At 38.0% G+C, this 22,146-nt stretch overlaps 2 protein-coding genes across 4 annotated transcripts in view; one reads left to right on the top strand and one right to left on the bottom strand.

Annotated features, from left to right (window-relative positions):
• Positions 1-918: 918 nt before the first annotated feature.
• LOC101716140 (large ribosomal subunit protein uL13) lies at positions 919-1,556 on the top strand. The gene has a single exon (XM_004868183.4). It carries the CDS (start codon positions 919-921, stop codon positions 1,528-1,530), a length of 612 nt encoding a protein of 203 aa, XP_004868240.1. The 3' UTR covers positions 1,531-1,556.
• Positions 948-22,146, bottom strand: part of Nup35 (nucleoporin 35) — a 40,075-nt gene continuing 18,876 nt past the window's right edge. For all 3 annotated transcript variants that reach the window (XM_004868182.3, XM_087201327.1, XM_021247116.2), the window contains 5 exons: positions 15,863-16,004; positions 12,958-13,027; positions 12,163-12,291; positions 10,871-11,035; positions 948-9,565 (listed from right to left, as the gene is read on the bottom strand). In XM_004868182.3, the coding sequence (XP_004868239.1) occupies positions 9,488-9,565; positions 10,871-11,035; positions 12,163-12,291; positions 12,958-13,027; positions 15,863-16,004 (584 nt within the window). In that variant the 3' untranslated portion in view covers positions 948-9,487. The remainder of the gene's footprint in view (positions 9,566-10,870; positions 11,036-12,162; positions 12,292-12,957; positions 13,028-15,862; positions 16,005-22,146) is intronic.

The raw sequence follows: 22,146 nt of genomic DNA, 5'->3' as shown, positions 1-22,146 counted from the left end.
GTAAATAACTAAACTTTGGTGGAAGAATACAATATTAGCTATAATTTGAGATCAAATCTTAACCCCACCAAGTCTCCAGACCCAGCTTCCAATTTGCAAAGTACAGAGAACAGAAGAGCATGTAGAACAGTACACATTCAGCAAATTCTGTGTCAGAAGTGATACCTCAAATCACACTGATTTTTCGACAATAAAGTACAGCCATGTGTCACTTAGTGACTGAGATACATTACTAGAAAAGCATTATTAGGTGATTTTTTTGCTGAGAACAAAATGTACCTAAATGAATACAGACAGGCTATAACTAGATGATACAATCCTATGGGGCTACTACTATATATGTGATGCATCTATTGCAGAAAGTGTTAGGTAGCACATTAACTGTAAAAGGAAAAGGAGTCAAGAACCTACAGATTAAGAATGACTTACCCATTTTTTAAAGAGGCAAACTAAATCAGAGTTTAAGTATGTACAACTGGATAAAGTAACAGCACTAAAAACTCATAATGGTGCTTAGTCTTGGGGATTAATCTTGGGGATTTTGTCACTGGGACAAAATACTCAACATCCAAAACGTAAAGGAGAGGTTTATTTTGGCTGTTTCAGTGGGCTCAGACCATGGTCAGCTCCCCCCAAGGCAGAAATAGCACTGCTAATGGGCCTGGTGGAAGAAAGGCACCAAATGGTTGCCGGGAAGGAGAGAAGGAACAAAAATACACCCTTCCAAGTCACACACCCAGGGACCAGGCCTACTTCCCAACATGAGACTTTTGGGGACATTTTAGATCTAAACCATAACAGTGGAGAAGGAAAGGACTGAGATTAGAATAGGACACATGGAAGTAAGCTTATAAAATTCTATTGACTGGGTAGTATTTATAAGGTTGTTCATCTTGCTTTCCCAGGCGGCTCCCGAAGATGGCGGAGGGGCAGGTCCTGGTGCTGGATGGCCGAGGCCATCTCCTGGGCCGTCTGGCGGCCATCGTGGCCAAGCAGGTTCTGCTGGGCCGGAAGGTGGTGGTTGTGCGCTGCAAGGGCATCAACATTTCTGGCAACTTCTACAGAAACAAGTTAAAGTACCTGGCCTTCCTCCGCAAGCGGATGAACACCAACCCGTCCCGCGGCCCCTACCACTTCCGGGCCCCCAGCCGCATCTTCTGGTGGACCGTGCGAGGTATGCTGCCACACAAGACCAAACGAGGCCAGGCCGCCCTGGACCGCCTCAAGGTGTTCGATGGGATCCCGCCACCCTATGACAAGAAAAAGCGGATGGTGGTTCCTGCTGCCCTCAAGGTGGTCCGCCTGAAGCCCACAAGGAAGTTTGCCTACCTGGGCCGCCTGGCTCCTGAGGTTGGCTGGAAGTATCAGGTGGTGACAGCCACCCTGGAAGAGAAAAGGAAGGAGAAGGCCAAGATCCACTACCGGAAGAAGAAACAGATTATGAGGCTACGGAAACAGGCCGAAAAGAACGTGGAGAAGAAAATCAGCAAGTTCACAGAGGTCCTCAAGACCCACGGACTCCTGGTCTGAGCCCAATAAAAACTGTTTATGCCTCATGCTTGGCCTGGCCTGCCCTTCCTCCATCGCCACCCTGGGATGTGGGGGACCCAGGGGCGGCTGTCCAGGTGCCACAAGCAACCTGGGACCTAGAGAGCTGGGGAAAAAGAAGGTGCCATAGTCTATCCCTGTGCAAGGTCTTTTCCTGAGCTTTAAGTCATGTCCAGATGGAATTTCTGACCTGCTCCTTGTGGAGAGAGCCTTAGAAAAGTGATGATAGAAGCACCGTTACTCTGGTGCAGTGCTGAGACACTGCTGGGGTGGCACTGCCCTTCCCCTCTGCCCATGTGGCCAAATGCCATACTCTGCAGCTGTCAGGATGGGAGGGGTACCTGCTACCTTGGGCCAAAACTAGAGGTGCGTAGACTGGGTGTGCCACTAAGGGATTTCGGCCCTGGCCCTTGCCCCTTCCTTCTTTGTCACCAGAAATGAATAAATTATTTTTAAAGAAAAAAAAAAAAGGTTGTTCACCTTACAATTTATTAGGCTATGTTTTAATTTTTTGTATTTGTGTTTTGTCATTTAAATGTTTTTTTAAAAGCAGGAAGAGAGGCTAGGTGTGATGGTACACACCTGTACTCCCACACTCACGAGGCTGAGTCAGAAGGATGGTGAGCTTGAGCTCAGCTAGGCTACATAGTAACTTCAAGGGCAGCCTGTATTACATAACAAGAACCTGTCACGGGGTTGGGGCAGCCAGAAAAGGTACTGCTTGATACGATTTTAAAAGATCAAGAGCAAGTACATAGATTAATGTCAGCTGCCACACAGAAAATCACAATCATCTGCCCAATTTCTAGATATAGTCAATTCTGTGGCTCAAACTAAAATGGAACACCACTTTTGGCTGAGGGAGTGTTTTCAATGTCACAGCAAGTACATACAGTAGCAAGCCTCCCACATCTTCTTCATTTTTCAGAGTAACTACATACTGAAGAACACCAGATATTTTAACACCCACATATTAGATACAGGGGCTTAGTTGATATTGATGAACCAAAAAACACTCTCAAAGTTCATTAAAGTAGGGCCCTAAGAAAGTCAAGTGATAAATGGGGCCTTGGCACCAGTCTGTCTCACAGGAGCTAAATCACAATATAGTCAAAGAAATCTTGATCATCTGGGTAGTCTCTCAAATATTGTGCTGGTCCACCATATCCATCACATCATGTTCACTGGACCTACAGGAAGTGGCAAAAGGATTCGAAGAAGAGACTGCAGTAGGATGCACCAAGAATCTGTTTCTCTATATGGGTAACAACCTAACTAGTAGAATCTGATACCCAATAGTCCCCATTTATACACCTGAATTATGTTCTGAGACCCCTAGTGAATGAAACACAAATTGTACTAAATCCTATAAATATACTGTGGTTTTTTCCTCTACATACCCACCTACAATAAAGTTTAATTTACAAATGAGGTACAGCCAGAAAATAGAATATATTTCAACAAAACAACATAGTTCAATAAAAATTTTTTAAAACCTGTGAAACGTCAGATGCAAGGGCTCCTGCCTATAATTCCAGTTACTTTGAAGTCTGAGGCAGGAAGAATTGAACAAGGCCAGCCTGGGCAATTTAGCAAGACCGTGTCTCAAAATAAAACAAAAAGGGCCAGGTGAGGTAGCTTAGTGCTCTCTGGATTCTATCCCCAGTACTACAAGGGAGGGAGGGAGGGAACTTGAGAACGGTTCATTTCTGGGATTTTCTCTTCAGTATTGTTGTCCAGTTGGTCACAGATAATAAAGCCATGGAAAGTACAACCAGATAAAGGGGAACTACTATTCACCTATTTTTGGAACTCTACAGTCCATTAAAGGTTTGCAACCTCGAGGGTAAGTCTTGGAAGGTGGTAAAGTGCTGTTAATTTTTGTCAGTTTCAGCTCCTAACACATTACCAGTCCCCCATTCCCCAGCCCCAGCCCCAGCCCCACACCATGCAGCTGTGCATGTTTCTGCAACAGGCTGAAGTTAGTAGGAGCCAGGGTGGGCAAAAAGGAAGGACCCTGTCCCTCAAATATTGAGGACCTGTGTTCTGGTTGCTATGTCTGCTCACAGAAGGATGAAGAGGCAACAGGCACTGTTGTTGCACTGCCCTCCATTGCTGCAAGTCCTCCTCTCAACAAATTAAATGATCTCCGGGGAAGGGGAAATTAAGGCAGGCACCCTCCTCCTCTTCCCTCCAATTTCTTCCTCTTTCCCCTTTAATATCGAAACACTAAAGAGTAGGACATTCAAAATCAATTGTGTACAACATGAACACATGTGTGGAAAGAACGGCACAAACTCGAAAAGACCTGAGTAGAGATTACATTTACAGCCCCAGGGAAGGAAAAAAAGAAGGGAGCAAACTGTGAGGAAGTGGGGAAAACTGAGTTCCAGGGTTAGTACAGTATTAGAGTCAAATTTCCACTTTTCATTAATAAAAAAATTCACAAAGCAAACAAAAACAGGAGTATGACCCATTCAAATAAATAAGTCAACAGAAACTGTTCCTGAAAAATACCTGATACTATACAGACTGTGAAGTAGCTATCTCTTTATTTTTTTTTGGTACAGGGGATCGAACTTGGGTCCTTGCACTTGCGAGGCAGGCGGTGGAAACACTGAGCGAAATCCCCAGCTCTGAAGAAGCTATCTTGATACTCAAAGAAGGAAAGATGAATAGGGAAAGGAAAGAAAAAAAGAAGTATTAAAAATGGAAATATCAATATAAAACCTAAGAAGCATCCAGAAGAAATTGTTATTTAAAAGTGCTGAGGGATTTGAAAGCAGATTTGACCAAGCATGAAGATTCAATGAGCACAAAAAAAAAAAAAAGATTCAATGAGCATAACAGAAATTGATAGAAAAATGAGGGCACTATGGTGCACACCTATAATCCCGGAACTCCGGATGCTAAGGCAAGGAGGATCACCACGATTTTCCAGGCCGGCCTGGGCTACATAGCAAAACCCTGTCTCAAAGAAAAAGTAATGAAGAAAAGTGAAAAGAGGGCCAGGGATTTAGCTCAGTGGTTTCACCACCTGCCTCCCAAGTGTAAGGTCCCAAGTTCCATCCCCAGTACCAAAAAATAAAACAAACAAAAGCTATAAGTTACATAGAAAACAAATAGCAAAAGAATAGAAATAAATCTTTTCTTATCAGCAATTACTTTAAATGGAAATAAATTAAACTTCCCAGCCAAAAGACAGATTGGCAAAATAGATAAAAACACTAGATCCAGCTACACACTATATTCACTTTAGATTCAAAGATAAGAAATGACTGAAAAATAAAAGAATGGAAAAAAGAAATTACTTTTAAATTCAAAAAGAGTGGCCATACTATACTGAACAAAAAAATCAAAGTTACAAGAGACAAAGATATTATATAATAAAAAGTTCAATACAGGGGCCGGGGATTTAGCTCAGTGGTTCCACCGCCTGTCTCACAAGCGCAAGGTCCCGAGTTTGAGCCCCTGTACAAAAAAAAAGTTCAATACAGTAAGAAGATGCAACAATTATAAACACTCCTCCACATGACAGACCATCTAATATGAAACGAAATATGGTAGAATTAAAGGGGAAAAACAAATCCTAGTCAATAATGAATATAGAACAATCAGACCAAGGAAAAATAAGAAAATTTGACACATAAACCAAGTAGAGCAGACATACTCAAAACACTCTACCAAATAGTATGTAAAACAAAACCCCAAGCCCAAAAGTAACAAAATGGATACAATACAGACAACAGCAGAGATTAATGAATAGAGAATAGCAACACAATAGAGCAGTGAAACAAAATTTGCTGCTTGTTTTGTTTTTGGTGTTAGTATCGGAGGTTGAACCCAGGGCCTCCCACACACTATGCAAACATCTATCACTGAGCTACATCCTGAGCCCTTTTCATTTTATTCTGAGACAGGGTCTTGCTAATGTGCCCAGGCTGGCCTTGAACTTGTGATCCTCCCGCCTCAGCTTCCAAAATAGCTGGGATTATAGGTGTATGCCACCATGCCCTGCAAAAGGTGTTAACTTTTTTTTGTTTTTTTGGTACTGGGGATGGAACTTGGGTCCTTGCGCTCGGTGAAACCACTGAGCTAAATCCCCAGCCCTAAAAGGCATTAACTATTTCTTTTCTCCTGGCATAGTGCTGCAGTTTAACTCTTGCTCTTATAAGTCACTGGCTGCTTTTGTTTAGATAGCCAAATGCAAAGTTTATGTCTTGCTGTTGGTTTTCTCAGCTAAGGACAGTGCTCCCTAAGAATGTAGTTCTAAATCTTTTCCTTGTTCCAGCCAAGTATTCTTCGTATTTTATATACATGAAGTATGTTTTTGTCTCTAAAATGTCATTCTCCTAATCCTTTTTCTCTCTTTTCTGATTTCTAAAGTCGTCCTCCATTACAACTGTTGTTATTCTGGCAAGCGTTCTACCACTGAGCTTCACTCCCTGCTCACACGCCTCCATTTTTATCTATTTCCTTTAAAGCATTCTCTGTTGCTCATCTGTGTTTGTTTACTCTGGTTTAAATTTCTGAGTAATCTTCCTTTTTCTAATTTTTTCTCAAATTTTTAACGTTCCAGGCCCCACATTTAGTTCAGTGGTTCCACTACCTGCCTCACAAGCACAAGGTCCCAAGTTCAATCCCCAGTACCAAAAAGAAAAAAAAAAAGGTTTTTTTCACATTCCGGTTCTTGTAATTCTTTGAAATCTTTTATCAATTTCTAAACATCTTATAATCCATTTTAAGTGTTAAGTCATGCTTTTTATACATTTTATTGGCATGCCTCTTTGGTGTGCTTTCAGTGTCTATGAGGATATTCTGTTCTTTGTCCTGTTTTTTTGTAACTCAGTGTGACTATAACTTTGGTTTCTGTGTGAATGGGATTTTCTTAACTTTTAGTAGGTGTAGTTCTGGGGCTTTCTAGCTTTACAGGGATCTTATTTCTATTTCCTTTTTTGTTTTTTAAATGGTGTTGAATAATACAGTAGCTTGCTTCCTGAGATTTCCCTGGAACATTTTAAATAACTGCTGTGATACATACAAAGATGGATAAGATGATATCGAGGGAAGATGAAACTCAAATATTAGCAGACAAATCTTTTTTAGCCAGAGAACAAATTTCATGTTTCAAGAAGCCCTACGAAAATAAAATGTACCCTCCAAAAATACAAAAACTAGCCGGGCATGGTGCCACACACCTGTAATCCCAGCACTCTTGGGAAGCTGAGGCAGGAGGATCGATGCAAGTTTGAGGCCAGCCTGGGCTAGTGAGTTCAGGGCCAGCCTCAACTACAAAGGAAGACTCTGCCTCAAAAGAGCAGAAAAACTAAACAACTAGCCCTTCGATAAAAATGTGTGTCCACACACCATCCAAAGTTTTCTTAAGGGAAATTAATAGTCAGTTTTACCTTTAATAATCAAGTCCTGCATGTAATGAAGCAGGACATAAAATATAATCCTATTTTAAGTTGGAAAAGAAAAACTGCAATGCAAGCAGTTGATGATGAAAAATACTCTTAATGTAATCGTAAATAGATTTTCATCCATGCCAGTACATCCTTTGTTATCACTTCATCTCAGAAAACTGAAGTCTTCAACTATAGTTTGGTGTGATTTAAGAAACACAGCAAAACCTTCCACATAATATACTGTTTTATTCTTTTTAAATGTATGAAAAAGAAAGATGCAGATCATCACGATACATGTACCAGAGTCAAATGTCATTCCAATTAAAAACCTCTTTCTCATAAGGGTCACTTTGATAATATCCTTAATGGTGTGGGGGGGGGGCTAATTTGAACAAAAGAACAATGATCACAACTGACTAAAACAGTGCATTTTATTTTTTATTTTTTTTGGTATCAGGGATTGAACTTGGGTCCTTGCACTTGCAGAGCAGGCGGCAAAACCACTGAGCTAAATCCTGGGCCCAATAGTGTATTTTAAAGACCACCAATGTACAGTGATATCGGAAACAAAACAAAATTTGTTTAAGGTCATAAGACACTACTGCAGTTGCCAAGGCAACAAGGATCACTCTGAAAACTGATAAGGGGAAAGAAGTTAAGTGTCCAGCCTGTCATTCTGTATGAATGCATACCATGGAAACCAAACAGCCAGAGTTCTTCCACACAAAAGAATTCCACCATGTAGATGCAAAGGTAATGATAAATTTGGGGAGAAATAACCATTCTGCAGTCCTTTGTGAAATAATTGATTCAGGCAAGTACATTAATACAGGCTTTTTTTAATGCAGGCTTTTTAAAACATTGCATATAAAGGTTGGAGGGAACTTTCCAATTAAAGTGTCAGGCTTCTTTCTACTCACTGCCCAGTGATCAGGCTGAGCATCATTAAAAGTGAGAGAAGTAGGGCCGGGATTTAGCTTAGTGGTGCCACTGACTGCCTTGCAAGCACAAGGTCCCGTGTTTGATCCCCAGTATCAAAAAAAAAAAGTGAGACAACTAGAATTATACACCACTTGTCTTAATGTAATATAAGGTGCACTATACTACTAACAAGTATCTTCTGAAAACATTAAACCAGAAGCTAATTAATCCTCTCTAGACCCTACTTCTAAGGTAAGGAATAAATAAATGATGAACAATGATGAATAGGTTGAACAAGGAAGCAACTGGCTAAATTCAGACTGTGAGACACTATGTGCACCTCACATATCTCCTTCAAAAGGTCAGTCTTCTGGATGCTGGGGGTAGAGAAGGAACTCCTTTCGACTTTAAGATACTTAAGAGAAAAAACAACAAAACACATTGCGCAGACATAGTTTAGATTTTGGTTTGAATAAACCAAACATTAGCACTTCATTTTGGAGCTAACTAAGAAATTTTAAAATGTATGGGATATTAAATAGTAAGAAATCATTAACTGTTGAATGGGATACTGTTATTATGAAATGTTCTTTTCTTTTTTTTTTTTTTGATACCGGGGATCAAACCCAGGTCCTTAGCTTGCAAGGCAGGCAGTGGAACCACTGAGCTAAATCCCCAGCCCTGAAATGTTCATTTTTAAAAAAACTCTCCAGTATTTAGATTTAAATTTCATCTGAGATGTGTTTGAACATGCTCCTGCCAACCTCAACCATTGGTAATACACGCATGACTGTCCTGTGGGCAGCCTGTACTCCTGGTGGTCCTGTCCCTGCAGGGACACTCATGCATGTACCCCCGGTGGTTCAAGCCCCCTAGCAGCAAGGCACACGACTTATGGCCCCGTCATAAGTGTGTGAAACAAAAGAAGAACCAACTATGGCAAAACTCGATGGTAAATGAAGCTGGATTACAGGTCTGTGAAAGTTACTATTTTCTCTACTCCAGGGGACACCTAAAACCTTTTGTAAGAATAATAAATCACCCTTTTGAAAAATATTCAATACATATAATTGACAAAGTTTATTATCAAGAAGTTTTATTGGTAGGATTTTTAAAAGAATGGGTTTTAAAACACTAAAGGATGATAATTCAAGACAGGACATATACAAAGATAATTAAAATATTAAATACTATCTAAAAGACCATAATTCAAACTACTAATTATAATCAGTGTGCCTTGATACAAGCAACTTCATGAAATTCACCCACCTTCTCACAAAGACCATGGAGCCTCACCGCAGGTTCAATCATTTAATTTACAGTAATCAATGCTGGTTTTTGTGTGTCAGCATGCACTATCACAGAAAGCACAAAATCCAATCTAAGGGATTTTTAGTTTTCTTCAAAATGTATCTCAAGCATCTTTTAAAATTCGAGTTAGAAACAGACTGTATCCTTAAAGAAAAAGGCTTCTAGAAGAAGTATGAGACGCTAGCCAGCACTGCCCTGAGTGGTTATACAACTAACCGAAGGAAACTGGCAGTGCTCAGGGAGCTGCTTTTAGTGTAGCAACCTCCTCCTTGGTAGCTGAGTTCTCAGTTCCTATTATACTACCAGCCGAACATGTATTCCATTGCTTTGGATACAAGACTTTCATCTTTTTTTGGTGTTTGTCTGTCAGAAATAACCTATGAAAAAACACAAACACATACAAGTTAATGGTTCCTTCAGTGATAGTCAATTCTACAATTTAAAAGCTGATTTAAAAGTGAAACACAAAAATACATTTATGGCACTAAATTATGTATTTTATAAATCACAACATAAACTTAAAATATCCTAATACTTTTAAGAACGGTAAAATCTCTTTTCTTTGATGAAGTAAAAATATGTTCATTAAATTAGAAAACTGAAAAATACAAGAAACGGGGAATCTAAAACATAGGTTTAAGAAAACAAGGGAAAAAAAGTAATATAATGATCTCCAAATTTTAGGAGAAACAAAAAACTAAACAGTCACAGATCGGGATTTAGATCAGTGGCACCTTGCCTGCTTCACAAGCACAAGGTCCTGAGTTCAATCACTGGGACCAAAAAAACCCCAAAAAACTAAACAGTCACTACTTGCCTTACTAGAGTAGAAGTATTTTATGTGTCTGATTCTAAACCTGTGTTTGCAGCAGACAAAGTTGAACTCTTGGGGAATTAGAAGGAGACAATAATATATTGAATGTGAGTCAAAATTCTTTTACCTTTCTTCAAAAAATACAATGATCTAGGGGCCAGGGATTTAGCTCAGTGGTTCCGCCGCCTGCCTTGCAAGCACAAGGTCCTGAGTTCAATCCCCGGTACCAAAAAAAAAATACAACAATCTTTTTAAAACTTTTGAAATGAGTTTTTCGTCTATTAAACGTAAAAGCTAGCAAATGTCTTATTTTCATAACCAAGACTACTCCAACCTAAGGTTTTTCACTTGTGATACCATGGGTTTTAGCCATCAACTGAATTGAATTTAAAGTTGCATCATCCCAGCGATGTGTACAGATTTTTTCTTTTTTTTTTCTGGTACCGGGGATTGAACTCAAGGGATTGCCAGGCAGGAGCTATGCCACTGAGCTAAGTCCACAGCCCCCAGAAGACATTTTGTACATATACAAATACAGTTGAACAATAAGCTTTCAAAATGTTTTAAGAATAGCTAAGGAAAACAAAATGTATGGTGCTGGGGATCAAGCCCAAGTATTGCATACACTAGGCAAGTGCTCTCCCACTGAGCCACATGCCCAGCCCTGGCATTTTAAAAGTTCAAGACAACTTTCTAATCAGGCGAGATTCTACCTTTATTTTGAAAATTCAAGAACTTTAAAGGTTTCGTCAAGGCAGTCAATGCAGCAGGAAATATTGAATGAAACACAGATCAATCCAGTGAAACAGTTAAACATCCTATGCCCTCAGCCTTTTAGTACATCTTTTTAATCCAATCCTTTAAATACCTGGTAGTCACTAGTAGAAGCTTTGTATGCGGTAGCAAGAGGTCTCATGGTAGAAATCCTAGGAGTACTTCCTGGTTGCGTTGGTGTACCTAAGGTTTTGATTGGTGGTGTAAAGGCTAGAGATGAAGATGACAAAGCACCTCTGTCACTGTTTTCCATAACACTCTGGAGAAACAATGAAGTAATTCCTTTTATTATAAATCTAATACCTATTATCCACTATTACATAATACTTCCAAAAACATTTATTAAAAGAGTCATATTTTTTATCTAATTAACCTTTCAAATAATTTTAGGCTTCAGAAAATAGTATGTTTCTTGGTATTTGAGATCTAACGCTCTGTCAAAAATCTCAATTCAGCTATGAAAACAACCTCAATACAACTATAAACCGCAAGAGTAAGAATCTCCTAACACTATGAAAAGTCAGCAAGGACAGAAAGAGAGAATTGTTAGGGAAAACTGGACAGGAAGCTACAAACAAAGTCCAAAACTATTAGTATCCATAACCCAAAACAGTTCTCTAGCCTCTGTGAATATCTGTTATACAACAATACAATAATTACTCAACTGCATGGCTATATGAAATTGTAAGGACAATATGTCTACTTTGTTTACTAATGTGAATATACCAGCACCAAACACAATGCCTAGTATGTAGTACAAGTCTGAATATACTTACAGTGTGCTCATAACAATTTTATAAGCCACAAAGTTTAAATTATATTCAATGTTGCTTAATATATAAATATAATTCTTGAATATTTAGAAATAGACGTAAGTAAGAAAAAACTTCAGCTCCTTAAAAGTTAACCATTAGGGCCAGGGATTTAGCTCAGTGGTTCCACTGCCTGTCCTACAAGTGCAAGGACTGAGTTCGATCCCCGGTACCAAAAAAAAAAAAGTTAACCATTAGTTAACATTCATGTGAATTACTTCATTGTGAAATACTATCATTCAGTTAAAGTACTTAAAGAATTTGATGTTGCCTTATGTAAGACACAGATGGATGAGTAGTCAAAAGACCTGTTATATGGGCTTCATTTGTAACAACTTTGGACAACTTACTTACACTGCACTTTACCTCTTTGAAAAAAAAAGGGGCTGGGATGGATTATCTCTAAAGACTTGTAATTAAGTATTTTTGTCTTACCACAAAAAATAATATAAACATATTTTATAAACTAAGAAAAAGAAACACAGTGAATCCAAGTAACATAAACACCAAATGTTAATACTCCAGTACCATGCTCTTCACATAGACTAAGCTACTTTTATCACCAAAAACTTACTTTGTCTATACATGGTTTTACACCAATCATGATGGATTCTCCAAATATTCTCCCATCTTTGCTTAATGCTTTCCGGGCCTGCAGTTTAGACTGATAACGAATGTGCATCCAATTTCCTGTGTTAGACATCTGCAAAAAATGAAGTTGTCTCTTAAGACTAAAAATATATAAACATCACACTTAATGAACTCTATTAGAAAACAAAAATGTGTGAGCATGAATTTATACTTCCATTTTTATTTGATGCCCAGTAAAAAAACTATATATTAGAATTCAACAAAACTCCTATAGAAACAATTTCATTAATCTCTATTCAGTTCTCAATTCTCTAAAATAGACCATGTACGTGGCAAATATTCTCTGAAATAATTCTCAAAACACTTGTTTCTTATAAAAAGGTCATATCAGCACTTGTTATTAAATGTTTTAAAACTTATTCATCAGTCTGATTTTGTGAAGCTAAATCTGTAATAATGAAAAAAAGAATTGGTGGTATAGTTTATGCAAAGCCCATTGTTTTAAAGCTCTATATAAGACAAAGAACTCTAAAAATCTTGTAAAGTTAAAAGCTTCCTTTTTCTTTTACTGTCAATAAAAGTAAAGCAAGATCAAATTGGAAAACAGTAAAATAATATTTAGCATAATCTATCACTTAAGAAAGGATGGATTCTGAAATTCTCATTCTTGTTAAAATTTTAAGTTTACAAAAAAACAAAATTCAGAAGCAGTTTCCTTCAATTCACAGCTTTTTGTCCCTTAGCCAAAATCCTGAATTGATAAAAAAGCAAGCCTTACCACATGTTTTAAGATATTTCCATATTGTGCAAACTGTAATAATATATAGGATGCAGATGCTTGAGGAAACCTGAAAGAAGAGTCATCCAGACAAAACAGTCAACTTCCACGATCAAGACAAATGTATAAAGCACTCCCCCTAGACACCAGAACATTGGTAAATAAGAGATCCCTAATGATCCTGCTTTCTCCTGAACAGGCTCACTCATCAATGAACTGTCACTCAAAATAGCTGTTTGTGTTGACTTGGCTATACTCTACTTACAGATTCTATCTCTGAAATCTCTAGAATTCCCACTCTCATAGCCATTATCACAGCTCTTCAAAAATAGCTATGAAGCTGCAGTTCTGTAACTTATTTTCTGTATTTTGTAGTATGTTTATATGTAGCTAGATACATTAGGATTATCAGGAGGAAATTTTGAAATACATAGTCACAACATTCTGCCTCGACCTCTCAAACAAAAATAAAATTTAGCACCCATATTAATGGTATAAAATCATTTAAAAGGATAGTAATCAAAATTTAACAGCCGTATCTTCGAATGGAAAATTCAGTGATCTTCACTTTTTTCTTTATAAAGTGCTGTGTGGTTTGAATATTTTATAATGATAATATTATTACTTTATAGTCCAAACAATAAAACTATTTTCTATTTTAAACTAGTATCTATCAGATGTATGAAAAAATGTATCTGGAGGTTCTTTACTAACTTGGTTAATTTGGATCTTAGATTAGAACCCCATAGAAAAAAATCTGAGTAGGAGAGGGGGAATTAAACATATTAAAGTATCTCTGGACATGACTTTTTTTTTTTTTTGGTACCAGGGATCGAATCAGGACCCTGCGCTTCCAAGGCAGATGCAGTGCCACAGAGCTAAATCTCCGGCCTTTAACCCTAAAGAAAGACAAATAAGGCAGGGTGCCTATATTTAACTCTAAGACTCTAGGACCACTCTGAACAGAAAGTAATATTTCAATACTCTTAAAAGGAAATCATCCAAAGCAATGATATTTCATGATAAACTATAAAAAAAGGAATATATATAACACATTTTAGAAGTATTTCACTATAACTAATAAAAATAAAATGTTTTATGCCTTAAAGGAGAATGCTTCAACCTCAGACAGAGGGTCACTAAAACATAAAATTAACAAAATAAGGAGGTGCTAGGAGAGTGTTTGTCTTACATGGAGGGAGCTAAAAGGACTTCAAATAATTTAATCACTGGTAATCATGAAAGTGACACCACCATTACTACTGAAACTAAAACACATAATTAGGGACTGTTAAGGTTTGTATCTAGATGTCCCCGCAGGAGCTTCATGTACTTATAGGCAGGGCTTTTTGCAAAGAGACTAAATCGAGTGCGCAGTACAGCTGACTTGCCGTGAGGTGGTGGGGTCTGGACAGAAGAGGCAGCCACTTAGGGTTGATTTCCCTCCCCGGCTCCTCCCCTGACCGTGCTTCCTGTCCACCGTGCTTCCTGTCCACCGTGCTTCCTGTCCACCGTGCTACGCGCAGCTCCCCTCCGCTAAACCACTCTGCTATAACCATCAAGGCTTGGTGCCGGCTAACCATGAATTGAAACCCAAGCCAAAAGAAAGTTCTCCTTCCTTAAGTTGTGGGTGCTGGGTATTTTGTCCTGGGAGGAGAAAGTGACTAAGACAGGCATAGACATTCATTTTTAAAAACATTTATCTGGGCCGGGGATTTAGCTCGGTGGTTCCACCTCCTGCCTCATAAGCGCACAGTGCCAAGTTTGATCCCCGATACCAAAAGACAAATAAACAAAAACATTCATCTGTTTTATGAAAATATAAAATTTTAAACAAAAAAAGAAAGAAACCAGCCCAAATATTATCCCTATGGCTGAGCACTGGCTTTTTTGGAGAACAAGGGAACGCAGTGATCCTGCTTCTAATCAAAACGGTTAATAACACCTAGAATCTGGCAATCACTGTCTTAAAAAGAAAAACTGTGTCTGGAAATCAACTAGTAGAGAAGACTCTTCACCATACATTCCTGTACTATGTTTGAATTTTTAAAACATAAAAACCACTAAACATTGTTCATTGCTCTTAAAGGAGTTCGTGTGTTATCTTTTTTTACCCCCAAAATAAATACAATAAAGATCCAGTATTAGGCAAATATGCAATTTTGAGAAATAAACTACATTATGTAGTATAAATATCACCTTGAAAAGTCAAAAGACCTCAGCTTTGCTGAAGCTTTTCTGTTAACTAGATGTGAACAGCTGAACCATTTTATCTGTCTGTACCTCAGTTTCCTCCTCTATAAAATAAACAATTACACAACATGACCTCTAAGGTGCTTTAAAATATCTGGGGTGTTAAATTGTATTCAATATGCATCTAGGACTGTCATCCTCTTTCTAACATTCAACATTCTGTGACTAGAATGTATAAACTCGGTGACATGCTGTATGCACACAAAGTTCAATTTTGGTAGCTCGAAACTGGTTCAGTCCTCCAGACATGGAGAAATGATGATTACAAAGTGAGAAAAAAGCTCCCTAAGGAAGCAACTCTGCTCTAACAGCCAGTTAATTTGCTTAGGAGAAAATAATTTGGGAAGAGGCCCACAGACAAATGATTTGAGAAAGCTATGGAACTCTAGCTAATAATGCATGTTGAAGTGTCAAAGTGGCATGGACTGATGCCTGCAACTTAACGATGAAATATACCAACAACAACAAAAAAAGAGTAAATAAATGGATGGAAGATAGATAAGCAAAAGTGACAAACTGTTAACACTGAGATAGTGGGTATATGGGCCTTACTGTGCAATTCTTTCCATTTTTCTGTACTGTCTGGTAATACAGTACTCATTATCAAATGTTGAGATACACATATCTGTTTATAAAAGTCCAAAAACCTTACCCAAACACAGTCACCCACGTGTCATCAAGGTGATCTTCTGAGGTCAGAGAATCTCCCTGAGTATAGAAAGGATCCAATTGGGCAGGAGACATTATCGTCTTTCTCGGTTGACCAATATTTGCTGGACTAAACACACTCTGCCCTGTATTAGTATATTCAGTAAGTTAATTACCAATATAAGTTTTGATTCATTTTAAAATAAAGATCTTAGTTTAAGAAATATAATTAATGAAAAGGTTTGTAATTATATAAATAGTTCAAAACATGCAACTTGGGGCCAGGAGTGGTGGCACACACCTATGATCCCAGCACTTATGAAGCTGAGGCAGGAGGATCGCCATGAGTTAGTTTAAAAGGTCAGCCTGGGCTATATAGTGAGTTCAGGGCCAGCCTGAACTACATAGGAAGGCCCTGTCTCAAAAAACAACACAAAACATAAAACAAGACCATGAAACTGTATGGCGATTTTATAACCAAACAATGAGACAAAGTCATTAATAATTAGACATGGTTCATGATTCTGCAAATGTTTTATTATGTATTATAAATTTGCCAATTATTTTATTAATTTCTGATTACGCCTGCTAGAAAAATTTCTCTGTCCCCCTAAAGGACTCCTGTTGGATTCATTTTCCATATGTACCATTTTTATCATAGTACCTTTGCCTTAAAAATATTTTAAAACTCTTCGTTACCAACAGAACAAAATCCAAATACTTTACTCTCCACAATGTATTTCCACTGTGCCTCTCAACAGTATCCAATAAAGTGTGAGAGTAGTTTTCTAGTATCCAGGTCATTTCTATTTAAAATGTCTTAATCTGTTGTTCTTATGATTCAGTAATAGCACCACTTAATGAGCATCACTATGTGTCCAACATGCCATGCCAAACACTTTATATATTCCTTTTAACTCAAAGGCACTGTCCAATCAAGATTATACATTTCTATTTTTCCTTCATGTTTATAGCAGCAATAATTCATTCAAATGAATGAATTTTTTCAGCACTTCATATATATCAAGTATCACTCTAGGTACTGAGGGTATAACAGCAAGTTACATGAAAAATAAATAAATAAAACAATATCATCCCAAATGGAGCCTAAATTCTAGAAGAACAAAGATAATACCTAGTGTGTTAGAAAACAAAATCTTAAAAGATAAAATAATAAGCAGAGATACACAGACTAAATCTAGAGAAGGGCTAAATGGAAAAAGACTTCACACGGGTGACATTAAAGGAAAAATCTAAAGAAGATGAGGAATGAGACACATCAAGAACTGAAAAAACGAACACCAGGAGAAGACTGTAAGTACAAAAGGCATTGAGAAGGCTATGACTGGTGTCGGATGAAGAGCAAGCAGGCCACTTGCACAGTGAGCAAGGAGGATTTGGGATCAGGGCAAATACTTGAGACCAGAAAGGTAACGATACACCAAATTATGAAGAAAAAGCTTTTAAGCAATTTCAAAGGTTTTGGTTTTTACCTCAAGTGAGATGAGAAAGCAATGAAAATTTCTGAGCACAAGTGATAACAGCACTAAAATTCTGAAATATGGGGGTAGCATTAAGCTTGTTATCACACCATTAATTACATGTATAATTTTATTTAATTCAAACAAGCCTATAAGCTAAGTCCCATTATAGTTCCACTTAAGACATCAAGAAATGGTAAGTTCAGTAACATCCAAAAGGGATGACGTGAGCCCTCAGGCAGTAATCCAGTCAATACTGGCACTTATAAACAGTAGAGCAGCAGTACTCTAAGTATGGTCTGAAGACCCTTGATTACCCCAAGTCAAATTTATTTTTATAATAATAAAAATTTGTCTTTTTCACTCTGATTATGAGCAGCATACAATGGACTTTTCCAGAGGCTACTTGATGTGATCCATTGTTTTGGGCTGAACTGCAGAATCAGATCCATAAGGACTCCCCTGTATTTTAAGATAAACATGAAAAGTTTTAAAAAACAAAACTATGACCTGTTATGAGAATTTTTTATCTTAGAAAATTTTTCACTTTAGAAAAGACTATGTGGAAATATCGTAATTTTTAATGAACATATAGTTTAAATTTGATGATACAAGGTTTTATTTTTATCAGTATATGTTGGCAACATACAATAACTACATTCACTTTGAGGACCTGCTATGTACTCCATCCGAATCATTTTGAATCCCCCTTCCCTCTGTACCCTCTCCTCTCCATCCTTCCCGAGGTCCCCTTCCCAATTCCACAGAACCCACCTCCCTGTTTCCTACCATCCCTCCTTTGTTTTAAATTATTTATATTTTGGGTTTCTCATATTAGAAAAACCATAACCGGAAAGTTATAATCAGGTGTCCAACAGCACATATCTTCACCAGTGGCCCAATAACGTCTAGTCCTGGCCATCCTGTGAGTCCACCATGCAGTAAGCCACGCCTGAGCCTCGGACTGCAGGACTCAATGAGGAGCTATCCATTGAGCCACAGGCCAGCTGCAGTCAGGGGCCCCACACCCTGACCAGAATGCTAGATGGTGCTGGACGGAGAAACATCACCGCACAAGCCCAGGCAGACACAGCCCCCATCCTCTAAAAAATCTGTACAGCATTGAGCCAAAAGAAAACAAAATCTCAATGGTTTCTTTTCTTTGAGGGAAGAAGATGTTTTTTCACATTCCTTAAAACCCACCAAAGGATAAATACACAAAATCAACAGAAACAACAAATTTCCTTTTTCGGCCAGAATACTGAGATGGATGGCTTTGAAAGCCAGTTTCTTTGTGTCCTTCTGCAGTGATAAAATTAATTCCCACTTGGCAGTGGGCAACAGTATCACTTTCACTGGTACTCATATTGCACGCCAGTGCATAGCACAGAACCTGAAACTGTGACAGTGCATCTCAAGACATCAGCACCACCACCAATGGCTGCAGGTGGATTCCTTGCACATCAGCAAGTGCCCAGAGCCTCTCGCAGCCCTGGCCCTCCAATTTTAATTTCTAACACAGTAAACATAGACAGCTGTAATCCATGTAAACGAAAGCTCTTTGGTCTTCAACTTTAAAGACTGTAAAGAATATCTAAAATCTAAAGAATTTGAGAAAACCTGTTCTACAGAGCCATATATGTGATTCACACTCTCTTTTTACTAATTTTTTGCTTGGTCCTTGCTCACCACATTGCAAAGATAAGATAGCTGCTGCTTTGTCATTTATCCTGAATTCTCAATTGAACTAAAAAATCATCCCAAGGCTGACCTTAAGTCATTCCAAAGTATTTACAATCAAATGGATTTCTAGAGTATATGCTTAAGACACAAAAAAGATTCTCTGTAAGCTCTTAATAAAGACATTCCGTGCTCCCTTCCAAACAGCCACTGTGGTAAAAGTTTTATTAGAAATCTGTATACTGTCATGATGAGATTTACAATGTACATTAGCACATTAAAAACTCCCGGTGGTTTTGTTCTTTGTGTTTTGTCTTTGTTTTTTTGAAGCAGGATCCCGCAATATAGTTCAGGCTGGCCTTGAATTCACTGAGTCCCCCAGGCTGGCCTCAGATTCACAGCAATCCTCCTTGCTTCAGCTTCCTAAGTGCTGGGGTTACAGACGTGAGCCACCATGCCCCGCTTCCCAGAGGTTTTTTAGTAAGGAAGTCTTGATATCTTTATAACCTCACTCAACTCAAATCAAAATTTCCTATATTACTAGACCACAATTTATTCTTATAAAACAAGTACACTGGTTAATGCTAATCTTACATTAAGTACCTCTTATCTGCCTTTTAACAGTGCTGGCGAATGTTTTAGAGACCAGTGCCCAAACTGCAACCCACTTATTTATCACCAAGTGCTAACACTGCAATTAAACCTGAATACTGAGGTTTTAGTGTCGGAAAAAACTGATACATTAACTTTTTTGTCTTCAAAGAAAAACATGAGGGCCAGGGATTTAGCTCAGTGGTTCCGCCACCTGCTGCCTGGCTCGCAGGCACAAAGACCCGAGTTCGATCCCTGACACATTAACAGAGCTTTCAACGACACAAACAGCTTTTTATTGAAAGGTAAAAGTTTGCATTCGACATGTTTTCGCACATGATCTCCTCTGTTGCATGCATGCTGATTGGTCAAACGTTGGCAGGGGCAACTGGGCTCTCATGCCAACCGACAGGGCTCTGCGTGCCCACTACAGCACACAAGCCATAGGTTCGCCACCACTTATAATGTCTGACAAAAGAATTTACAAGAACCAAGCCAAATAAGAAATAAGTAAGGCCACTACTCAAATCCAAAACTGAGATACAAAAAGGGTTAGTATTCCTGAGTATTGGATGACTCATGAGAAATGATTTTCTCAGAGCCATATGAAAAGTTAAACAATATTCAACAGACAGAAATATGACACGCCATTAACCATTCCCAAACTCGGACTGGAGAATCACATTACTCTTAAGATTATAAAACTCAAACTGCCAAAGTAAATTTTTTAAAAAAGCCTAAGCAGTCCTCAAAAATTTACCACATTCTAACTGCTACTGAATTACACAGAATATGAAAATATCTTTGTGTAGAGGAGAAAGGTAGCACATCATCTTGCTTTGTAGAAGATAACTTGTAATCATCTTCAAAGCCCAGAATTGGACTGCACTGAAGCACAGAATGCTGGTATTAGTATTCTTAAGCCAATCACTGACCTCAACACAAAGTATTTAGCAAGACAGAATTCCCTAATTTTATTGCAATTCTATTACTTAATTATTGGAAGACCAAGTTATTGAGTCTCTTCCCAAATATTACAACATACTTTACAATATGAATCTTGTCTCCAAACAGTGCCAAAACAAAACATAGTCTTGACAGAATCAAAACTTAAAGTTACAAAATAAAAACTGCAATGCAACAATGTGATTCTAAGAGAAGAAAAAAAATGATCACCTAAGAACTTCAAAACTCTGAACTCTTTGAAAGTTTACCACATAAATGAGTGCCTAGACTACGGTCTCAAATTTAGAATCCAGAACTAATCTAACTTATTAATGTAACTTTTCCTTCAAGAAAAATGTTTCAGACCACCTCAGATCTGTTAGGCTTACTAAGGAGCCTGCAGTAGTCCCTCAACTGCAGGGCATACATTCCAAGACCTCCAGAGGATGCTGAAACCACAGATGGCACTACTTTACGGCTTCTCTAGTGCATATGTGAATTTCCAGCATCATTACTCTTGTGCTTTGGTGTCATTATTAACAAAATACAAGCACTATGATACTCTGACAGAAGACCTGGAAACCAAGATGGTTGCTAAGTGACTAAAGGGCAGGTAATTGACACAGCATACATGTCCTGGACAAAGAGACAGTTCTGGGCAGGACACAGCAGGACAATGCAAAATTTCATGATGTTACTGAGAATGATGAGCAATTTAAAATGTATGAAGTGTTTATTTCTAGAATGTTCCATTTAAAATTTCTAGACCAACCTGGGACAGAGGGTCTGTCTAGATCCTACAAGACAACAAAGAAAGATGTTCAAGACTATCTACATGTTTATGTGTAATCAGCAGTCAAGTAAACAGGCTAAAAACCAATTCATCAGCTTGAGAAGTTTGCAAAACCAATATTCAAATATTTTATAAAAGCAATCAAGCAAGTGAAGATATCAAACAAATATTAACACTGGAGAAAATGAAAAGGTAGACAAGAATGGAATCCCAGGGCAGTAGCTCAGTGACATAGCCCCTGTCCAGCATGTGTGAGGCCCTAGGCTCGAGCCCCGGTACTACAAGAATGGCATCCCACTATTTTACACAGCTCCCATATAGAATTATCCGACTCAACACTGAGGGTATAGTTACTTTTAAAAAGGTAACACAAAGTAAATAATTTAAAAGAACACTAAACTACTTACATGCTATCAATACATTTAACAATTACTTTTTTTTCTCATCACCACAGACATAACAGGTGTAATATACTTGTAACATGAGGCTGGTTTAAAAGGAAATGTCCCACTTTGACAAATACTGTATGCTTTAAAAAGCTCTTTACAAACTATCCCTTTAGGAAATAAGCAGAAGCACGGATTTATACAAAAGAAATCCTTAACTAAATTTAGTTCTTACCCAAAAACATACTTATAACGCAAAATAGTAAAAGTCACTTTAGTATAAAATCTGAGCCCAATCCAGTTTTTATATTCTGTGTACCATTAAGAAGGTACAATTTAGTTACACTATGTCATGTAATAACTTTCAAGCAAGAAACTAAATGAGGGCTCAAATTGAGACAACCATTACAAC

Source organism: Heterocephalus glaber, unplaced genomic scaffold (genome assembly GCF_053883595.1).
Source record: "Heterocephalus glaber isolate CG9 unplaced genomic scaffold, H.glaber_assembly_v1.0 deba00000347, whole genome shotgun sequence".
In the NCBI taxonomy this organism is placed as follows: domain Eukaryota; kingdom Metazoa; phylum Chordata; class Mammalia; order Rodentia; family Bathyergidae; genus Heterocephalus; species Heterocephalus glaber.
This window is presented reverse-complemented; position numbering and strand designations above follow the sequence as displayed.

Bases quoted from the DNA above. Each gene is read 5' to 3' on its own strand.
- LOC101716140 (XM_004868183.4), top strand. From the start codon at position 919: ATGGCGGAGGGGCAGGTCCTGGTGCTGGATGGCCGAGGCCATCTCCTG.